Source organism: Bombina bombina, chromosome 2, assembly GCF_027579735.1.
Source record: "Bombina bombina isolate aBomBom1 chromosome 2, aBomBom1.pri, whole genome shotgun sequence".
In the NCBI taxonomy this organism is placed as follows: Eukaryota; Metazoa; Chordata; class Amphibia; order Anura; family Bombinatoridae; genus Bombina; species Bombina bombina.
The window spans coordinates 437,862,394-437,882,296 of NC_069500.1; the positions used below are offsets into that span (position 1 = coordinate 437,862,394).

The following is a 19,903-nucleotide window of genomic DNA, read 5'->3' on the forward strand; positions in this document are numbered from 1 at the left end:
CTAGTTTAAGGACTCTAAGCCTGTCCGTAATGTCGTCCAGAGTAGCTGAACTAATGTTCTCTTCCAGAGACTCAATCCAGAATGCCGCTGCAGCCGTGATCGGCGCAATGCATGCAAGGGGTTGCAATATAAAACCTTGTTGAACAAACATTTTCTTAAGGTAACCCTCTAATTTTTTATCCATTGGATCTGAAAAAGCACAGCTATCCTCCACCGGGATAGTGGTACGCTTAGCTAAAGTAGAAACTGCTCCCTCCACCTTAGGGACCGTTTGCCATAAGTCCCGTGTGGTGGCGTCTATTGGAAACATTTTTCTAAATATCGGAGGGGGTGAGAACGGCACACCGGGTCTATCCCACTCCTTAGTAACAATTTCAGTAAGTCTCTTAGGTATAGGAAAAACCTCAGTACTCGCCGGTACCGCAAAATATTTATCCAACCTACACATCTTCTCTGGTATTGCAACTGTGTTACAATCATTCAGAGCCGCTAACACCTCCCCTAGTAATACACGGAGGTTTTCCAGTTTAAATTTAAAATTTGAAATATCTGAATCCAGTCTGTTTGGATCAGAACCGTCACCCACAGAATGAAGTTCTCCGTCCTCATGTTCTGCCACCTGTGACGCAGTGTCTGACATGGCCCTAATATTATCAGCGCACTGTTCTCACCCCAGAGTGATCACGCTTACCTCTTAGTTCTGGTAATTTAGCCAAAACTTCAGTCATAACAGTAGCCATATCCTGTAATGTGATTTGTAATGGCCGCCCAGATGTACTCGGCGCTACAATATCACGCACCTCCCGATCGGGAGATGCAGGTACTGACACGTGAGGCGAGTTAGTCGGCATAACTCTCCCCTCGTTGTTTGGTGAAATTTGTTCAATTTGTACAGATTGACTTTTATTTAAAGTAGCATCAATACAGTTAGTATTATAGTCAGTATCATCCTCTGAATCAGGCATGTTTAACACACTAGCAAATAAACTTGCAACTTGGAATACAATTCAATTAGAATAATATTAAAAACGTACTGTGCCTTTAAGAAGCACAGAAGATCTATGACAGTTGAAAATTAATAAATTGAAAACAGTTATAGTGTAAACAACACAACTTTAGCAAAGGTTTAATCCCATTAGCAAAGATAACAAATTCTGAAAGCAGGAAACAAATTACAGAATAAACGTTTTTTATCTCAGTCAACTATAATTCTCACAGCTCTGCTGAGAGAAATTACCTCCCTCAAAATAAGTTTTGAAGACCCCTGAGCTCTGTAGAGATGAACCGGATCATGCAGGAAATACAATGAGCTGCTGACTGAAATATTTGATGCGTAGCAAAAGCGCCAAAAAACGGCCCCTCCCCCTCACACACAGCAGTGAGAGAGAACAGAAACTGTCAGAAAAAAGATTAAGCAACTGCCAAGTGGAAAAATAGTGCCCAAACATTTATTCACTCAGTACCTCAGCAAATGAAAACGATTTTACATTCCAGCAAAAACGTTAAACATAATTTCTAGTTATTAAACAGCTTTATGTAATTCTTACAGTGTAATTCTAGTGAAGTACCATTCCCCAGAATACTGAAGTGTAAAGTATACATACATGACATTATATCGGTATGGCAGGATTTTCTCATCAATTCCATTGTCAGAAAATAAAAGCTGCTACATACCTCTATGCAGATTCATCTGCCCGCTGTCCCCTGATCTGAAGTTTACCTCTCCTCAGATGGCCGAGAAACAGCAATATGATCTTAACTACTCCGGCTAAAATCATAGCAAAAACTCTGGTAGATTCTTCTTCAAACTCTGCCAGAGAGGTAATAACACACTCCGGTGCTATTTTAAAATAACAAACTTTTGATTGAAGAAATAAAACTAAGTATAATCACCATAGTCCTCTCACACATCCTATCTAGTCGTTGGGTGCAAGAGAATGACTGGGAGTGACGTAGAGGGGAGGAGCTATATGCAGCTCTGCTGGGTGAATCCTCTTGCACTTCCTGTTGGGGAGGAGTAATATCCCAGAAGTAATGATGACCCGTGGACTGATCACACTTAACAGAAGAAATACATTCAGTGTACACACACACACATCAGCCTGATACCAGTCGCTATCACTGCATTTAAGGCTGAACTTACTTTACAATGGTATCAGCAGTATTTTCTCAGTCAATTCCATTCCTCAGAAAATAAATTACTGCACATACCTCGTTTGTTGCAGGGGAGCCCTGCATGCTATTCCCCTTCTCTGAAGTTACCTCACTCCTCAGATGAGAAACAGCCAGTGGATCTTAGTTACGTCTGCTAAGACCATAGAAAAAAACCCAGGCAGATTCTTCTTCTAATGCTGCCTGAGAATAAACAGCACACTCCGGTGCCATTTAAAAATAACAAACTTTTGATTGTAGAAATAAACTAAGTTAAAAAACACCACAGATCTCTCACAGCTTCCTTTTTAGTTAGGCTGCAAGAGAATGACTGAGTATGATATGTGAGGGGAGGAGCTATATAGCAGCTCTGCTGGGTAATTCTCTTGCAGTTTCCTGTTAGGAAGAGATATATTCCATAAGTAATGGATATATATCGTTGCATGGAGGGCTGCTCCACGAGTATATACTAAACTAGATAGGAACCTAAGTACTATACTAATTTAGAACAAAATTATGCCCGACATACTTTCCCTGTCAATATGATGGCCTGGAATAAAAATGTTACAGTAGCCAAGTGTGACTATGGAAGTTGGAACAGAACTAATACTATCATACATCCAAACCACGTTTCAAAGAAACCTCTCATTTTGTAAGATCCTTGTGGATATATATGCATGTTCTCAGGTAACTGAAAGTATATTTAGCATTCCTTGCTATAGGAGTAATAGAAGGTATATGTAAAAAACATAAAAACATAGAATTTGACGGTAGATAAGAACCAAAAAGCCCCATCAAGTCTACCCATATTACATGTTACTTTTTCCTTAGGATAGCCTTATTTCCCAGGCATTTTTTAATTCCTTTACAGTCTTTGTGTTTACCACCTCAAATGGAAGTTTATTCCATGAATCCACCACCCTTTCTGTAAAAAAAAATGCTTCCTCAAATCTCTCCTGAATCTGTTACCCTCTAACTTTAGATTGTGACCCCTTGTTTTTGCATTTATTTTTCTGTAAAAAATGCTTTCAGCTTCTATTTTATTAAGTCCCTTCATATATTTGAAGGTTTCTATCATGTCACCTCTTTCCCTTCTATCCTCTAAACGATACATATTTAGATCATAGAGTCTCTTTGTACGTTTTATATTTTAGACCATGTACCATTTTAGTAGCCCTCCTTTGGGCAGCATCTAGTTTATATCTTTCTGAAGATATGGTCTCCAGAACTGTACACAGCATTCCATATTTGGTCTCATTAATGATCTGTAAAGTGGCATAAGAACCTTGCCATCTATGCTACTAAAACCTCTTCCAATGCAACCAAGCATTTGACTGGCCTTGCTGGCTGCACTGCTGCATTATGTACCAAATTTTAAATTATCTGAAATAATAATTTCCAAGTCCCTTTCTTCTTTAGTTACAGTCAGTATTGTAGCATTAAGACTATAATTGGCCTTTGTTTTTTTGGATCCTATATGCATAATTTTGCTCTTGGTAATATTAAATTTCAGATCCCATTTATTTGACCAGTCCTCTAGTTTATTAATATCACAGTTAATTTGATCAACTCCTCCTGGAACATCTACCCTGTTACAAATTTTTGTATCAGCAAACAAGCAAACCTTCCCCTTAAGCCCACTTTTAATATCACTTATGAACATGTTAAACAAAACAGGCCCAAGAACTGACCCCTCATTTGAATGTACTCCATTAATTGAAACCCTCTGTCTATCTTTAAGCCAGCATTCTACCCACTTAACAATCTTAGCATCTATTCCAAGGCAATACATTTTGTGAATAAGTTTGTTGTGGGGGACGGTGTCAAATGCTTTGCTAAAGTCTAGATATGCAACATCTACAGCTCCTCCCTGGTCAATTATTTTAGTTACATGGTCAAAGAAATCAATTAGATTAGTCAGGCATGATCTTCCAGCAGTGAAACCATGCTGTCCTTTGTCTTCTAAGTTGTTTGTCTGAATGAAAGATACAAGTTTTTCCTTTAAAAGAGTGCTTCAAAGTGAGATATCACAGCAATAAGTCCTAGAGCATAGAGGAAGTCTGGATAGCGGGGAACAAACTGGCTTACAATAGTTCCCCCCCCCCCCAAACTCAGTACCTATCCCACACCAGATGGCCAAGGTAGAAGATTTCTCAGAATAGCGTTCCATAATCTTGCACTTTTCTCCTCACCCACAACAGCAGGTGAGTATTTAGAGTTTGAGGTCCCTCTGACAGCAGTCTCCATATACTTTTTCCTATGGACTGACCTCCTTGCACCAGAACTGGAGGTGGTCCAGAACGGCACTGCAGTGCCATCTTGTGCGGGTGTTGAGTGGCGGTTCTGTCTGGACAGCAGATATCTCTTGGATGACTGAGTCTCCAATATATTCAGTGTGTCCATGGTCTCACCATACCGAGCAAGGATCTGGGTGTCTGCGGTCATGTCGCGTAGCTCCGCAGGATCACTGGTGAGTACGGCGCCATCTTGGAAGGCATAAGGTGCAGCCGACTGCCCAAACCACTGTGTGATCAGTACCTGCATTTCAAACAAGTGGCTCTCCAGTAAGTCCCATATCTCATCCTCAAGCCCTTCTGCTTTCATGATCTGTCAGTGAGGATTACGAATCAATCTGCTTAGTGATCCCGATATCTAGGGAGGAGATATAGTGCTGTTTACGGCCTGTAAGCGTCTGTTTGCTGCGTGGTGTAGCCGAATAGCATAGGCTAAGATCTCATTCCTGGAATGTTCAAGTAGTGTAACATCCAGTGTTCCAGACTGCCAATATCATGCAAACTGCCGTGCTACTAGCCCCGATCTTGAATATCCGTGATGCGGCCTCACCATACGGCCTTTATCGCCACGTGGGGAGCGAAAGACCTCTCTATCTGGGCAGCCACTCAGTGCCTAATCCACTGGTGGCCCGGTATGTTGCTGTATCAGCAGGTGTAGGTGCTTGTCCTTCTGTGTGCAGCCATCAGACCTGGTCTCCAGTTGCGTGTTGGAAGCGGGATCATGTAGTGTCACCCCTGCTCTGGAAACCTAAGGCCTGGATGCCTCAAGACTATACGGAGCGACATTTCAAGCACCGACTATCTCTAAAGGGTAATACCCTCTCTATGTGCAGAGTATAAGAAGGATATCTTGTCAATTTTAGGGCAATATTGACGCCAGTAATCACTATAAACAAAGTTAAATGTAGGAGCTATGATCATGCATGTCTGCTCAGTGTGCTGGCTAGCTCTGCCCCCCCAAAAAATTATACTTTTATTATTTGTCTGCTTTTCGTGAATTTGTAAATGTATATTTCTGAAACAGGTTATTTTCAACTCTTCCCGGGAGCACAGATGCAGAAACTAATCCATTCAGACATACATTTTAATGTCAATTTTTATTTTTACTTTAAAAAGAAATTATGTCAGAACTGCTGTATATAAAAACAAAATGTATGCTTACCCGATAAATTATTTTCTTTCCTGGCATGGAAAGTCCACAAATCCATTCATTTACTAGTGGGATATTCACTCCTAGCCAGCAGGAGGGAGGCAAAGAGCACACCAGCAGAGCAGTCAAGTGTCACTTCCCTTACCCATAACCCCCATTCATTCGGCCGAAGGGAATGGAAAGAGAAGATAACACAAGGGTACAGAGGTGCCTGTGGTTTATACAAAAAAAAACAAAATACCTGTTGTCTGAATTTCAAAACAAGGGTGGGTTGTGGACTCTCCATAAGCATACATTGTTTTGTTTTTTTTCAATGACATGGAGAGTCCACAAATCCATTCAATTACTAGTGGGAACCAATACCCAAGCTAGAGGACACAGAATGGAAGGGAGGGAGAACAAGACAGGCGGATCTAAACAGAAGGCACCACCGCTTGAAGCACTTTCCTCCCAAAAAAGCATCAGCTGAGGCAAAACTGTCAACTTTTTTTTTTTTTACAAAAAGAATGCAACGAGGACTCAGTGGACCCTGCAAAACTATTCCACAGAGGATTCATCTTTAAAACAGTCCTAAGGGAAAGAACCGAGATTCTCTCAGAAGACCTTTGTCCAGCCTACTGGCTCTTCTGATAATCAGAGAATATAACAATAAAAAGTCAGAAGATTGACGAAGATCTTTAGTTGCTTGCAAATAAAATATCAGCACATCTATTTGATGTATATTGCAAGACAGCCAACCCATATTGGGGAAACACTGCACTAAAACTTCATAACACATAAATCCAGATGCTTCTAAAGGACTGATCGCAGCTGAAAGCACAGACCGCATAGATAAAAAAAAACAAAAAAAAAACACAACTCTAGAAAGGAAGAGAGATATAAAGCGAGAAACTCTGATATACATCGAGAAATGCCAACAGATAAGGCAATAAACTCCCTAAAATATTACACATGCAGCAATAGGCTCAGGATAATCCCCTCACACGAGAGATTGGATTATCGTCTCAAAGTATATGCAAGACAAATCATGCACCAATAAAAAAAAAGAACTTTAACCCCTTAATGACCACAGCACTTTTCCATTTTCTGTCCGTTTGGGACCAAGGCTATTTTTACATTTCTGCGGTGTTTGTGTTTAGCTGTAATTTTCCTCTTACTCATTTACTGTACCCACACATATTATATACCGTTTTTCTCGCCATTAAATGGACTTTCTAAAGATACCATTATTTTCATCATATCTTATCATTTACTATAAAAAAAAATATAAAATATGAGGAAAAAATTGAAAAAAACACACTTTTTCTAACTATGACCCCCAAAATCTGTTACACATCTACAACTACCAAAAAACACCCATGCTAAATAGTTTCTAAATTTTGTCCTGAGTTTAGAAATACCCAATGTTTACATGTTCTTTGCTTTTTTTGTAAGTTATAGGGCCATAAATACAATTAGCACTTTGCTATTTCCAAACCATTATTTTTCAAAATTAGCGCTAGTTACATTAGAACACTAATATCTTTCAGGAATCTCTGAATATCCATTGACATGTCTATATTTTTTTTTAGTAGACATCCCAAAGTATTCATCTAGGCCCATTTTGGTATATTTCATGCCACCATTTCACCGCCAAATGCGATTAAATACAAAAAATCGTTCACTTTTTTACTAATTTTTTCACAAACTTTTGGTTTCTCACTGAAATTATTTACAAACAGCTTATGTAATTATGGCTTAAATGGTTGTAAATTCTTCTCTGGGATCCCCTTTGTTCAGAAATAGCAGACATATATGGCTTTGGCATTGCTTTTTAGTAATTAGAAGGCTGCTAAATGCCACTGCGCACTACACGTGTATTATGCCCAGCAGTGAAGGGGTTAATTATGGAGCATGTAGGGAGCCTTTAGGGATAATTTTAGCTTTAGTGTAGTGTAGTAGACAACCCCTAGTATTGATCTAGGCCAATTTTGGTATATTTCATGCCACCATTTCACCGCCAAATGCGATCAAATTAAAAAAAACGTTAAATTTTTCACAATTTTAGGTTTCTCACTGAAATCATTTACAAACAGCTTGTGCAATTATGGCACAAATGGTTGTAAATGCTTCTCTGGGATCCCCTTTGTTCAGAAATAGCAGACATATATGGCTTTGGCGTTGCTTTTTGGTAATTAGAAGGCCGCCAAATGCCGCTGCATTTCACACGTGTATTATGGCTAGCAGTGAAGGGGTTAATTATGTAGCTTGTAGGGAGCTTGCAGGGTTAATTTTAGCTTTAGTGTAGAGCTCAGCCTCCCACCTGAAACATGAGACCCCCTGATCCCTCCCAAACAGCTCTCTTCCCTCCCCCACCCCACAATTGTCCCCGCCATCTTAAGTACTGGCAGAAACTCTGCCAGTACTAAAATAAAAGCTATATTTGGGCTTTTTTTGTGTTTTTTTAGCATATTTACATATGCTGCTGTGTAGGATCCCCCCTTAGCTCCCAGCCTCACTGATCCCCCACCAAACAGCTCTCTAACCCTCCCCCTCTGCCTTAATGGGCGCCATCTTGGGTACTGGCAGCTGTCTGCCAGTACCCAGTGTAGTAAAAAAAAAAATGTGCCTTTTTATTTTTTTAAAAGATTTTTTTCTGTAGTGTAGCTTCCCCCCCCCCCCCCAAGATCAACCCCCCACCCCTTCCAGGTCCCTTAGCTGTTTATTTACAGCTTTAAAAACTTTATTTTTTTTTACTTTTCCCAGTTTATTTTTCTGTAGTGCAGCGGTTCCCTCCCGCTCCCGTCCCGTCCCGTGCACGCGCCCGCCGCCCCCCGTGCGCGCTCCCGCCCCTCCCGCCCCCCTCCACTCGGCACATCGATGGCCGACCACCCGCCTCCCAGACTTGCTCCCATCCACCAACGATACCAGCCACCGATGTCCGGTGCAGAGAGGGCCACAGAGTGGCTCTCTCTGCATCGGATGGCCAAGGGGAGGTTATTGCAGGATGCCTCGATATCGAGGCATCACTGCAATAACCGGAAAGCAGCTGGAAGCGTGCAGGATCGCTTCCAGCTGCTTTCCAGACCAAGGACGTACGCCACACGTCCTCGGTCATTAACTGTCTTTTTTTTGAGGACGTGTGGCGTACGTCCTTGGTCATTAAGGGGTTAAAAGACGAAATACAATCTGCAACAACCCAAAAACAATCTCTTCAATAAGAGATTCCAAAATGGCATTGATGCTGCAATTAGGCACAGCTCTCCCTTACACAACAAATTTTCTTTTTGCATTATTGCTTGCAGGAACTAGGTATTGATCTTAAATCTTGAACTCTGGACCCTCATATGTATCCCAGTGACTTTCCACTGAGCCACCAGAGAGCCATTGCTTACTTAACAACTATGCTTTTCAAGCAGCACTGCTAAGGCGGCACCGGCAAGAAAAACGTGCTGAAAATTCCTCCCTAAAAAGGAAGAATCAGCCAAATAAAAATAAATAAAAAGAGAGAGAGTAACGAATAAGAAATAGAATGAATCGCTCCTATAAAAACACAAAAAAAATATATAAGGCAAAAAAAAATATTTTGGTGTCCAAAAAGAAACTAATAAATAGAATTACATATAATACAAAAGATGTAGGATTCATAAATAGAGAACAACTCTCTATGAAAGAAACTATATTATTACTCCTACATACTGAGCCATAAGGAGAAAATAATAATAAAACATATATACTGTTTTATTCCACAACCTGTGACTTGTGAGGCAGCTCAGCTACCTATTAGGCTACACCGGTTGGCTTGCCAAAGCTGAACATCAACTCACTAAGAGATAGATATCATTCCAGAATATAAATAGGAAATAATCTCAAATATGAAAACAATCACATCAAGGAGTTAAGAAAAGATACAGCAACCAACAGGGCCGAAAACTCCATAATGAGTTTTGTACCACTCTATGAAAAATATCTGAGATAGGATTTAATCCTAAAGACCCTTTATAAAAATCAAAGAAAAAATTAATTTAAAGGGACAGTCTACACCAGAATTTTTGTTTTAAAAAGATAGATAATCCCTTTATTACCCATTCCCTAGTTTTGCATAACCAACAAAGTTATATTAATACACTTATTACCTCTGTGATTACCTTGTATCTAAGCCTCTGCAGACTGCCCCCTTATTTCAGTTCTTTTGACAGACTTGAATTTTAGCCAATCAGTGCTGGCTCCTAGGAACTCCACGTGCGTGAGCACAGTGTTATCTATATGAAACACAAGCACTAACACACTCTAGTGGTGAAAAACGGTCAAAATGCCCTGAGCTAAGAGGCGGCCTTCAAGGTCTTTGAAATTAGCATATGAACCTCCTAGATTTAGCGTTCTACTAAGAGTACCAAGAGAACATAGCAAAATTAGTGATAGAAGTAAATTGGAAAATTGTTTAAAATTACATGCCCTATCTGAATAATGCAAGTTTATTTTGGACTAGACTGTCCCTTTAATGCAAGGCATATATCTCATTATTTTAGAAGATCCCACATGCCACTTCTGACACACCAACTAGAATAAATACAGTTGTAAAAACATAAAATCTCTTATCTTCCAAGAAGTGATAAAATTAAAATGCCTCAACGTGGCAGTAAATCCAAATAGAAACCATCTTCCAGTCTGATTAAATATAAAATTAAATAAAGAGAAAGTGGCATACATGTGAAATTATGTAGCTTGAAAATACCCAACAAGCACTGAAAAACCTCTCTGTCCCCAAAGAATGTATTAAAAAGATTATAGGACAGAATAAAAGCCCCTTTGAGTTGAAAAGAAGAGTATTACTTCTTACTAGAGCGTTCTTTCTAGCAAGTTAGTCTAAATTTAGCAGCGCCCATTTTACAGCAACATAACCTTAAATCTAGCCATTTATATGCTGCCGCGCTAGACGGTCCCTCATGTCCCCCTCCGGTATGCAGAAGTATTTCATTACTGTCAGCGCACAAATACTGCGCATATGTAGAAGAAACAGAATTACCTACACAAACTCCCTATCATGCAAACACGCTTAACCACAGGGAGTCAAAGACAAAAACATAACTGTATATTAAATTGTCCTCCATAGAAAACAATTTACACAGTCGAGTACCTGGTCCTTAAATGTGGTCCAGATTTAAGATCGGATAAAAGTTTAAAGTGTCAGAGGAGTGTGTAATGGCGGATTCACGCCAAAACAACGGCATGCTGCGGGAAAATTAACCCCCACCGTACCGGATCCCTCTCCTAAATAAAGTTGTAAAATAAAAAAATAAAGAAAATGTTGATACAGACTACCACTGCTATTTGTTGAAGCTCACTCACAAAAAGTTGACGAAGGAGCGCTCTGGCCCTGCCGCGCTTCAATCTCTCAGTAGAGAGAAATAAAAAAAGTTGTACCCCATATCTACTAAGCTATCTAGAGGGGGCAGAAGGAGAATGTCAATTTTCCAGACCAGAGCTGAAAACGAACAAGGCACGCTGCAGCTAACAGACATGATCTGTAAAAAGAAATCTTCTTGTGTGCCATAACCCAAAGAATAAATCCTATTCAAACTGATGCGGTCCAGAAGACAAGCCGCCTATATTAAACTGCCTGCTGCAAAAAATAAGCAGCAAAGAAACACAAAATCTCCCCATTTTGTGAGGGGGATCAGTAACTCTCCCTCTCCCAGAGAGAAACTACAGGTAAATAAAGACCGTGCAGGGATAAACTAGGTAAGGGAGGTAACATCTAATTAAATGTCCAACAGACCCCACACACTTAAAGCCTGGGACATAACATTACAAACCCCCCAAAAGGTGGATCTGCGCAACTTAGACCTTACAGAGGCAGAAAAAGCGGCGTAATCCCCGTCACTGGTTGAAAAAACAGTCAATTGCTCAGCCGCAATATCTCTCAACCTTAAAGGGCCAGTAAACCCACCAAATAATGTTCTATTATTCTGCACATAGTGCAGAATTATATAACATTAGCCTAGCGCCAGTTTTCTAAATCAAAGTGTTTCAGAAATATTTATCTACAAAAACTAAATTTTACAGACCGCCTATCCTTGCTCTACTGAGCGGGTCTGTTTCTTTCCTAAGCGCATCTGGGCACGCTGTCTAGTCACAGCCGGCCCGATCGTGCCATTAAACTAAATGTAGCTCACTCCCGCTCTGGTCTGGTAGCAGAAGCAAGCTACATTTAGCTTAATGGTGCGATTGGGGCAGCTGTGACTAGACAGCATGCCCAGTTGCGCTTAGGAAAGAAACAGACCCGCTCAGTAGAGCAAGGAGCGGCGGTCTGTAAAATTAGTTTTTGTAGATAAATATTTCTGAAACACTGATTTAGAAAACTGGCGCTAGGCTGTTATATAATTCTGCACTATGTGCAGAATAATATAACATTATTTGGTGGGTTTACTGGGCCTTTAAGAGATATATTAAATATGGAAACCCCTCATGAGGGTAACCGGTCCCACTCGGCCCCTGAATATCTCAGTCCTCTCTGTAGTTTCGTTCCAAGACCAAACAAATTCTTGAGGGGGGCGTGTCCTGGCGGCAGCCATCTCTGGTCGCATTTTCTGCAGCTCCCAAAGAGAGAGCGATAATCCGCCGATTATCTTCCAACCAAATACAATTTTTCCTCAGAATTACCAGATAGGACACCGCCATGTCCTGCTGATTCGATTAACATCAAATTTGACATACCTCATCACCTGGGACCTGTTCTGGACCATTGAAGACTTAGGTGGCGGCCTATCTTTAAAACTTCATCCCCCCTGTTTATTAGTGGTGAACAGTTATTAGCCTGTTGTCATTACATTTACAAGTTTTCTGCTGTAGACAATCTTATTTCTATAAGAAGAGAAAACTAGATACACTTTTACCGCTGAGTATCCATAGTTGTGAATTTGGAGACAAACTATGGAGGAAGACTGTGCCATGGTGAAAGCCCTACTAACAAAACTTAGTCATACTAATGACTGAGATTCAACCAGCTAATAAAAAGCATAAGATGCCCAGAAGAGAAAATTACACCGCTTTGTCTCTGACGCAAAAAGAGAGGCCAGCTGAACAGATGCCAGAACCACAAATAGCGAGGCTCAGCAAAAGTAATGGAGCGGATGCGGACAGTGACTTGTAAGACATAAGTAAAATGGACGGGCCCTCTTGCCCTTTGCTTCCCTGAGCTCCGGAGGGCAACCCATTTTATGTTCAGCACCATGGATAGCGCTTGCTTATTGGTGGCTACGTTTGGTGTTGAACCAAATATGGGTCGGGTCCTAAGCGTTACATTCCTGTTTTTTTGTTTTGTTTGTTTTTTTAATAAAGATGGCAAGAGAACGAATAAAAATTGATAGAGCATGCAACTTTCTAATTTACTCCTATCTGAATCATGAAAGAAAAAAATGTGGGTTTAGTATCCTTTTAAAGATCCTAAATTTGCTGATAAATCTTGTAATTGTTTAGATTACATTTTTAAGACAGTTAATCTCCCTGAGGTTTTCCTTGCACCTGATGCTCTCTAACATGATTTCAAGGGAATGGTCTAAGCCAGTTAATTATTTTACTACTTCTGCAAGGTAAAAAAAAAAAAAAATATATATCCTTTACCTGCTGCTAATTTAGATTCATGGGAAACAGACCCACTCTGGCTAAAACGTACTACTATTCCTTTGGAAGACAGTACTGCTTTTAAAGACTTTTTAGACAAAATGTTAGTCTTTTGATATAAGGGCCTTTTTACGTGTAGGTTATATTCTCAGGCCAGATATTTATATTGCTGATGTAGCTGCTGCTTCTACTCACTGATTGTCTAGTCTTTTAAGAAACCTAAAAGAATACTGCTCTGAGAGTGCTACTTCTTTAATTTATGATGCTGTATTTGATTTTATGAAGATTAATGTCAAAAGAATGTATGTGGCAGTGCTTGCCAGTAGAGTTGTGTCTTTCCTTTTACTGTTACTGGAGGTAAAGGGGCTTTTCTTCCTCAAGACAGGAAGTCTAGAGGGAAAGCCAAAGCTTCTAAATAGTTTTAGTTCCTTTCATCAGAAGGAACAAAAAGCCGACTCCTCTTCTCCAAAGCAACTTTCCTCTGGTTCAGTCTGGAGACCTAATGCTAACTGGAACAAGTCAAAGCAGGGTAAGACAACTATCCCTACTACCAAAACTTCATGAAGGTGCGGTCCCCAATCCAGAAGTTCTGGTTGGGAGCAGATTTGCCTCTTTCAGAAGGCTTGGTTTCAGCCTGTCCCAGTTCCCTGACAATGATGGAGGCGTCTTAGATTCTCTCATGGGCAGAAACCAATTCTCATCTAGTCTCTGCAATTCATATTCCAGGAGTGAACAACTGGGAGGCTGACTTTCTCAGTCAATCTCTATATCCAGGGGAGTAGTCTCTTCACCAGACTGTGGATCTTTGTGGTCTCTTAGAGATAGATCTGATGGCCTCTTGTTTGAACAACAAACTTTCCAGGTACTTAGTGAGGTCTAGGGATCCTCAGGCAGTGTTAGTGGATGCTCTAGTAGTTCCTTGGTCTTTTCAGCCTGCTTACCTGTTTCCGCCTCAGGTTCTTCTTCCCAGAGTAATTTCCAAGATAAGGCCAGAGAAGTCATCTGTTGTCCGGATTGCCCCAGCAAGGCATTGCAGGATTTGGTATGCGGCTCTGGTTTAAATGTCCAGTTGCCCCCCTCCTCTGTGTTCAGACCTTCTGTTCCAAGGTCCATTTTTCCATCCGGATCCTAAGTCTCTGAACTTGATGGCATGGAAATTGAACATAGTCCTTAGACATGAGGGATTCTGTGATTACAGTCTTACGAACTCGAATCAAGGCTTCAAACTAGGAGGATCTATCACAAGGTCTGGAAGACCTTTATTTTCTGGTGTATAGATCATGGTTTTTCTTGGCATTCTTTCAGAATTCCTAGGATTCTGCAGTTATTGCATCTGCATAGTACTCTTATGCTTTTTTATTTTATTTGATCATCGTGTCTTACAATTTTGTTTTATCTATAAGTGTCCATTTCAGATCTCAAATCCTTTTTTGGAACTTCTCCAACCAATTTTAAAAACACTTTATAATTTGCTTAATTTTTTCACGCTCAAACTCCCTTCAACCTCTTGTGCATTCAATTTTTTTTACAACAACCTCTTTCTTTCCATAAGTTCCCACTATATACACCATGTTTGGTCTGTAGTTGTCCAGCAAGAATCTCTCATCTTCAAATATGAATCTATAACTTATTTGTTGCAAAAAAATTGTGAAAATAATGCAAAGCTAAGTTGACAGAGCCAGTCAGCAGTAGTACCGGATTTATTTAGAGAAGAGACGTTCTTTGTTTACACTAATTGTTGATTCAAGTGGTTTTTGGAGCTCTGTATATTTCTGATCAAGGTTTGCAAAATAATTTATGAGATTTAAATGCATTCACAATATTGAAGGCTTTTATGCATCTTTAAACTGGGACATTAAAGGTTTTCAAAGTGCTGTGCGTTGCCTATATCGGCTATTTGATTTAAAGCATTTGCAAATAACAGATTTAGTGCTTTGGCCTATGGACAAAGCTAATTGTTTGCACAAAAGCAAGGTGTTTTTAATGTCCATGTATACTAATATGTGTTTACCCTTAATGTGTTTTCAGTGACTTGTTATACCAGCTGCAAGTTAAAAAAAATAAAAAAAATAAAGTGTTGAAATTCATTCTTTTGTATATAAAATAGTTGTTTCTGCTAAATTAAACCACATCCCAATCAAATGAGCTGAACTTGCAGGGAGAGTAAATCTACTTATCTCTATATGTAAACAAATAACTTTTCTCTGACTGTATACACAAAAGCCACTAATTAGAGAGAACAGCTGAAAATTTGAATTTAGTACCCCTTTCTCCCACCTACCAGGAGTTTTATTTCTTCAGCACCTTCCTCTTTGCATAGAGGTTATATGGGTTTGGCTACAAAAGTAGGAATTTATGAAAAGACAAGAATACCTCAGAAGGGTCATGAGTCCACTGGCCATCCACGTAAAATTTGTACTGATGTTCCCCCTCTGGAAGGTCCAATATTGCAACAAAATTGTTCTGGCTACAAAATTAAAAATACATAATTTTAACAAAAAGATAAAACGTTATTTGTATATGAATTGTAATTATATTATGTGTATATATAGTTACACGTGAGAATAGACAACAAAGGAAAAATGTAGCAACCAGCTGTGTATATTTTTTGTAGTATCAAAAAAATCAGGAAATAAGCCAAGCACCAATGAGTAAAAATAAAACTTAGAACTTTATTTTGACATTTAAAATGAAGAATATAAGCGATAGAGAGTATGGGTAACCCCCAATAAAGACTAACGCGTTTCGGCTAGGAGAGCCGTACTCATAGTCCCTAAAACCCTTGAAAACACACTGACTTAAATACCCAGTGTTACATCATGATAGGTTGGACAGTTAATTGAAATTTAAAGGTATATTCACTATCGTAGTTTCACATCATATAGTATCTTATTTAATATATTGCTAGATATTGGAATTACCTTTACAAAATTCCTTTAAATGTCCAACAAATGGGGGGATTTTTTGGGGTGATCATGTTTGTATAAATTTAAATTCATTTATAAAGTATTAACACCAAATTGTACCTTGCTGTAGGATTGTTTTACATCAGTAAAAAGATCAGTATACATATGGTTTACAAACTGTATCCTAAGCCTAAATATACAAAATATATATAATATAAAGATACATGAAAAATGATAATAAAAGGAGTATGTTCTTTGTGTATACACCATCCAAATGATCCTATTGCACCCTAACAGCTAACCAAAAGTGTCTATATAAAATAATAATGCAAAATTATATAAATATATTCAAAACCCAAAAATTGAGCCTATGACAAGAGATATGGCCAAAAAGTCCAAAATTTATCTAATTTTTTTCCAATACATAAAAAAATAAATTAATTAAGGAATATGTGAATGGAGAAGTAGAACCAAAAATGTGTACACATGTGCTAATTTGTATATATTATTGTTACTGAGCCTATGACTAGAAACTATACTACATATTGACAATTGGTCTCTAGATCAATTAAAAAATGGAAATAAATCTGATAAGGACACTCACAGGGGATACATATCCTTTTGGAATGTTATCACGACCAGTGATTGATAAAGTCGTATTCGGAATTCAGGCCCCCAGGTCTCTTAGTTTGGAGCCTGAAAATCCAATACATTTCCTGTCTTGAAAGGACCTTAAAGCGATCTCCCCCTCTCTTCTGGGGTTGGACTTTTTCAATAATCGTCCACTTAAGTGAACTACAATCCTTGTCATGTTTTTGGACAAAATGGGTCACTAATGTGGTACTACTCTTGCCCACCCGGATAGTGAACAAATGTTCGCGTATCCTTGAGCGGACATCCCTGTTGGTCAGACCCACATATTGTAGATTACACTCCTCACACCAGAGGAGGTAAACACAGTATGTGGACTTGCAGTTCACACAAGAGGAAATATCAAAAGTTTCCCCTGTGACCATTGAGGAAAAAGAATTACCTACTCGTACGTGTTCACATGCTTTGCATTGTGAATATCCGCACCTGTATGTTCCTCTGTGTCTAAGCCAGGAAGAAGTACCTGTAGCAGCTCTTTTTAATTGGGAAGGGGAAACAAGATTACCTATTGTTTTATTTCTCCTGTAGGAAAACCTACAGCCTTTCTTCACAGTCTCTGTGAGGGCATCATCTGCCACCAACAACCGAAAATTATTTCGGACTATGTTACAGATCTGTGGGTATTGAATTGAATAATCTGTTACAAAGGTAAGTGTATTTTCAGAACTTTTAATAGAAATTTGTTTATCTTGTAGGAGACTTCCTCGTGGAATACTATCTACTTCCTTTCTGGCTCTTTTGATGACTTTTCTATTATACCCCCGTTGTTGCAGACGTTTCTCCAGATCATCCGCATGTGTCGCATAACTTTGGGATAAGGTACAATTGCGTTTAATACGCACAAATTGGCCTTTGGCCACTGAATAGGGCATATGTTTAGGATGGCAACTTTTGGCGTGTAAGAGGCTGTTTCCTGAGATGGGCTTCCTATACACCTGTGAGGATACCCTCCCAGAGGAACAGCCCCTTAGTTCCAAATCCAAATAGTGTACCCAGGTTGGGCTGTACTCAAATGTGAATCTTAGATTCACCTCATTGAGGCCCAAATAGTCAGCAAAATCCTGCGCTTGTTCCTTAGTACCCTTCCATATAAATAGAAGATCATCTATATAACGAATATACAGTTTGATTTTCGATCTGAAGGGGTTCCCAGCTGCATAGACGTGGGACCGCTCCCACCAACCCATGAACAGGTTGGCGTAAGTGGGGGCAAATTTGGCCCCCATTGCAGTCCCACGTCTCTGCAGGTAGAATTCCCCCTCAAACCAAAAATAATTATGAGAGAGCAGGAATTTAGTGACATTAAGAACAAAGGAGATGAATGACTCACTGTGGGTTGTTCCCTCCTCCAGAAAATATGCAACTGCCTGAATACCCCATTCATGTGGTATCATTGAATATAGGGACACAACATCCACAGTGAGCCACCCAAAATCCTGCTCCCAGGGTACCTTTTCTACCAAGTTCAATACTTGTTTAGAATCCCTGACATAGCTGGGGAGAGACTTAACCAGGGGTTGGAGTATTCCGTCCAGCCACTCAGAGAGATGTTCCAGCATAGACCCTATGCCATTCACTATGGGTCTACCCTGGACATTCTCTAGTGACTTGTGCACCTTTGGAAGGTGATGGAACAAGGGGATGACCGGATGTTCTACAAAAAGATATTTGGAAGTCTTATCATCTAACAGTCCATCCTCCACTGCTCCATCAAGAAGGTGCACAAGTTCTCTCTGAAAAGTGTGTGTGGGGTCTTGTTTCAAATGTTCGTAATTTTCTTCATTTTCTAGTTGTCTCAGGGCTTCCTTAATGTAGTCAGACCTGTTTAGGAGGACCACTGAGCCCCCCTTGTCCGCCTGCTTGATAACCACATCTGGGTTCTCTTCCAAAGCCTTAAGGGCTTTTCTTTCATTCAGTGACATATTACTCGGAGTGTTTACCTGTGATAAAGTTAATTGCCTTAAGTCAGATTCCACCCTTCTGTAAAAGGTCTCTATGATGTTACCCCTACTTTGGATAGGGTAGAATGTGGAGGGATTTCTGTATTTTCTAACCCTATCAGGATTCTGCTGTTCCATACTTGATGTTCCCTCTCTCTCTAGTTCCCTTAAAGTAATAAGATCACATGTTTCCAAAAAATCTAATTCCTGAAGAGGACCCCCCTGAGTTGGTGTGAATCCAGTTGTTATCTCTTGGTCTGAGTTTGCCTTTGAAAAGTGTTTACGCAACGTCAAATTACGAATAAACTTATTCAAATCTAACATTGTCTTGAATAAATTGAAGTTTACTGTGGGTACAAAACCCAGACCAAGTGACAGCACTCTTTCCTCATAATTACTTAAGATGTGGTTAGATAGGTTTATGACGGTACGTATTTCGACGGGGCTCTTGTCTGACGGGATGGGTATCTCCCTTGTTGGGGTCCCTGTAGGTTCGTACCTCCCCCTTCCCGGGGGTGGTGTCCTACCTGAAAAACCTGCTCCAACTGTACCAGCTCATCATCTCTATTCTGAGCTGCTGCAGATTGGGCAGGGGGGTAGGAATGGTCAACTGTGGGTTGGTATCTTATTTGTTGATTTGGTTGACCCCTAGAGCGACAAGAGTTATATATTACTCTACCTCTCCTTGATCCTGCCCTACCACCCATCCTATGCTGTTGATAAGTGTGACCCCCATTTCTATTGAATTCAGTATTCATGCTCACAACTTCTTGAGAAAAATTACTCCCATCCTCATTCTCTGATTGTGTACTATCACCACCAGAATCTGCCTCACTTTCAGAAAAAGTTACAGTTTTTCTGCCCCTGGATCTTCTCCTCCTACCCCCTCTGTTGAAATTTTGAGATCTCCTGAATTGGGATCTTTGGCTCTTATTCCAAATATAGATTTTGTTGCTGTCATAATCTGCCTTGTCCCTGATGAAGTTGGTATGTTTAATATTAACTATCTCATTTTTCACTTCTTGTATGGTACGCTGTAATACCTTATCAAAATTTTGATAGTCCACTGTGCTAGAATAGGCATTTAACAACAGTTGCACTTCCACAATCTCAGATCTTACAAATGTTAACATTTTGGACTTATAAGTAATCAACAATTTCATCAACCTGAAAGAGCAATCATTAAGCACAGTGTTCCACATATCTATA

The 19,903-nt window shown here is 39.7% G+C and overlaps 1 protein-coding gene across 2 annotated transcripts in view; it reads right to left on the reverse strand.

Annotated features, from left to right (window-relative positions):
* The window catches only part of PRKAB1 (protein kinase AMP-activated non-catalytic subunit beta 1), a 254,628-nt gene that overhangs the window by 47,281 nt on the left and 187,444 nt on the right, over positions 1-19,903 (reverse strand). For both annotated transcript variants that reach the window (XM_053702065.1, XM_053702066.1), the window contains one exon: positions 15,571-15,664. In XM_053702065.1, coding sequence (XP_053558040.1) covers positions 15,571-15,664 — 94 coding nt within the window. The remainder of the gene's footprint in view (positions 1-15,570; positions 15,665-19,903) is intronic.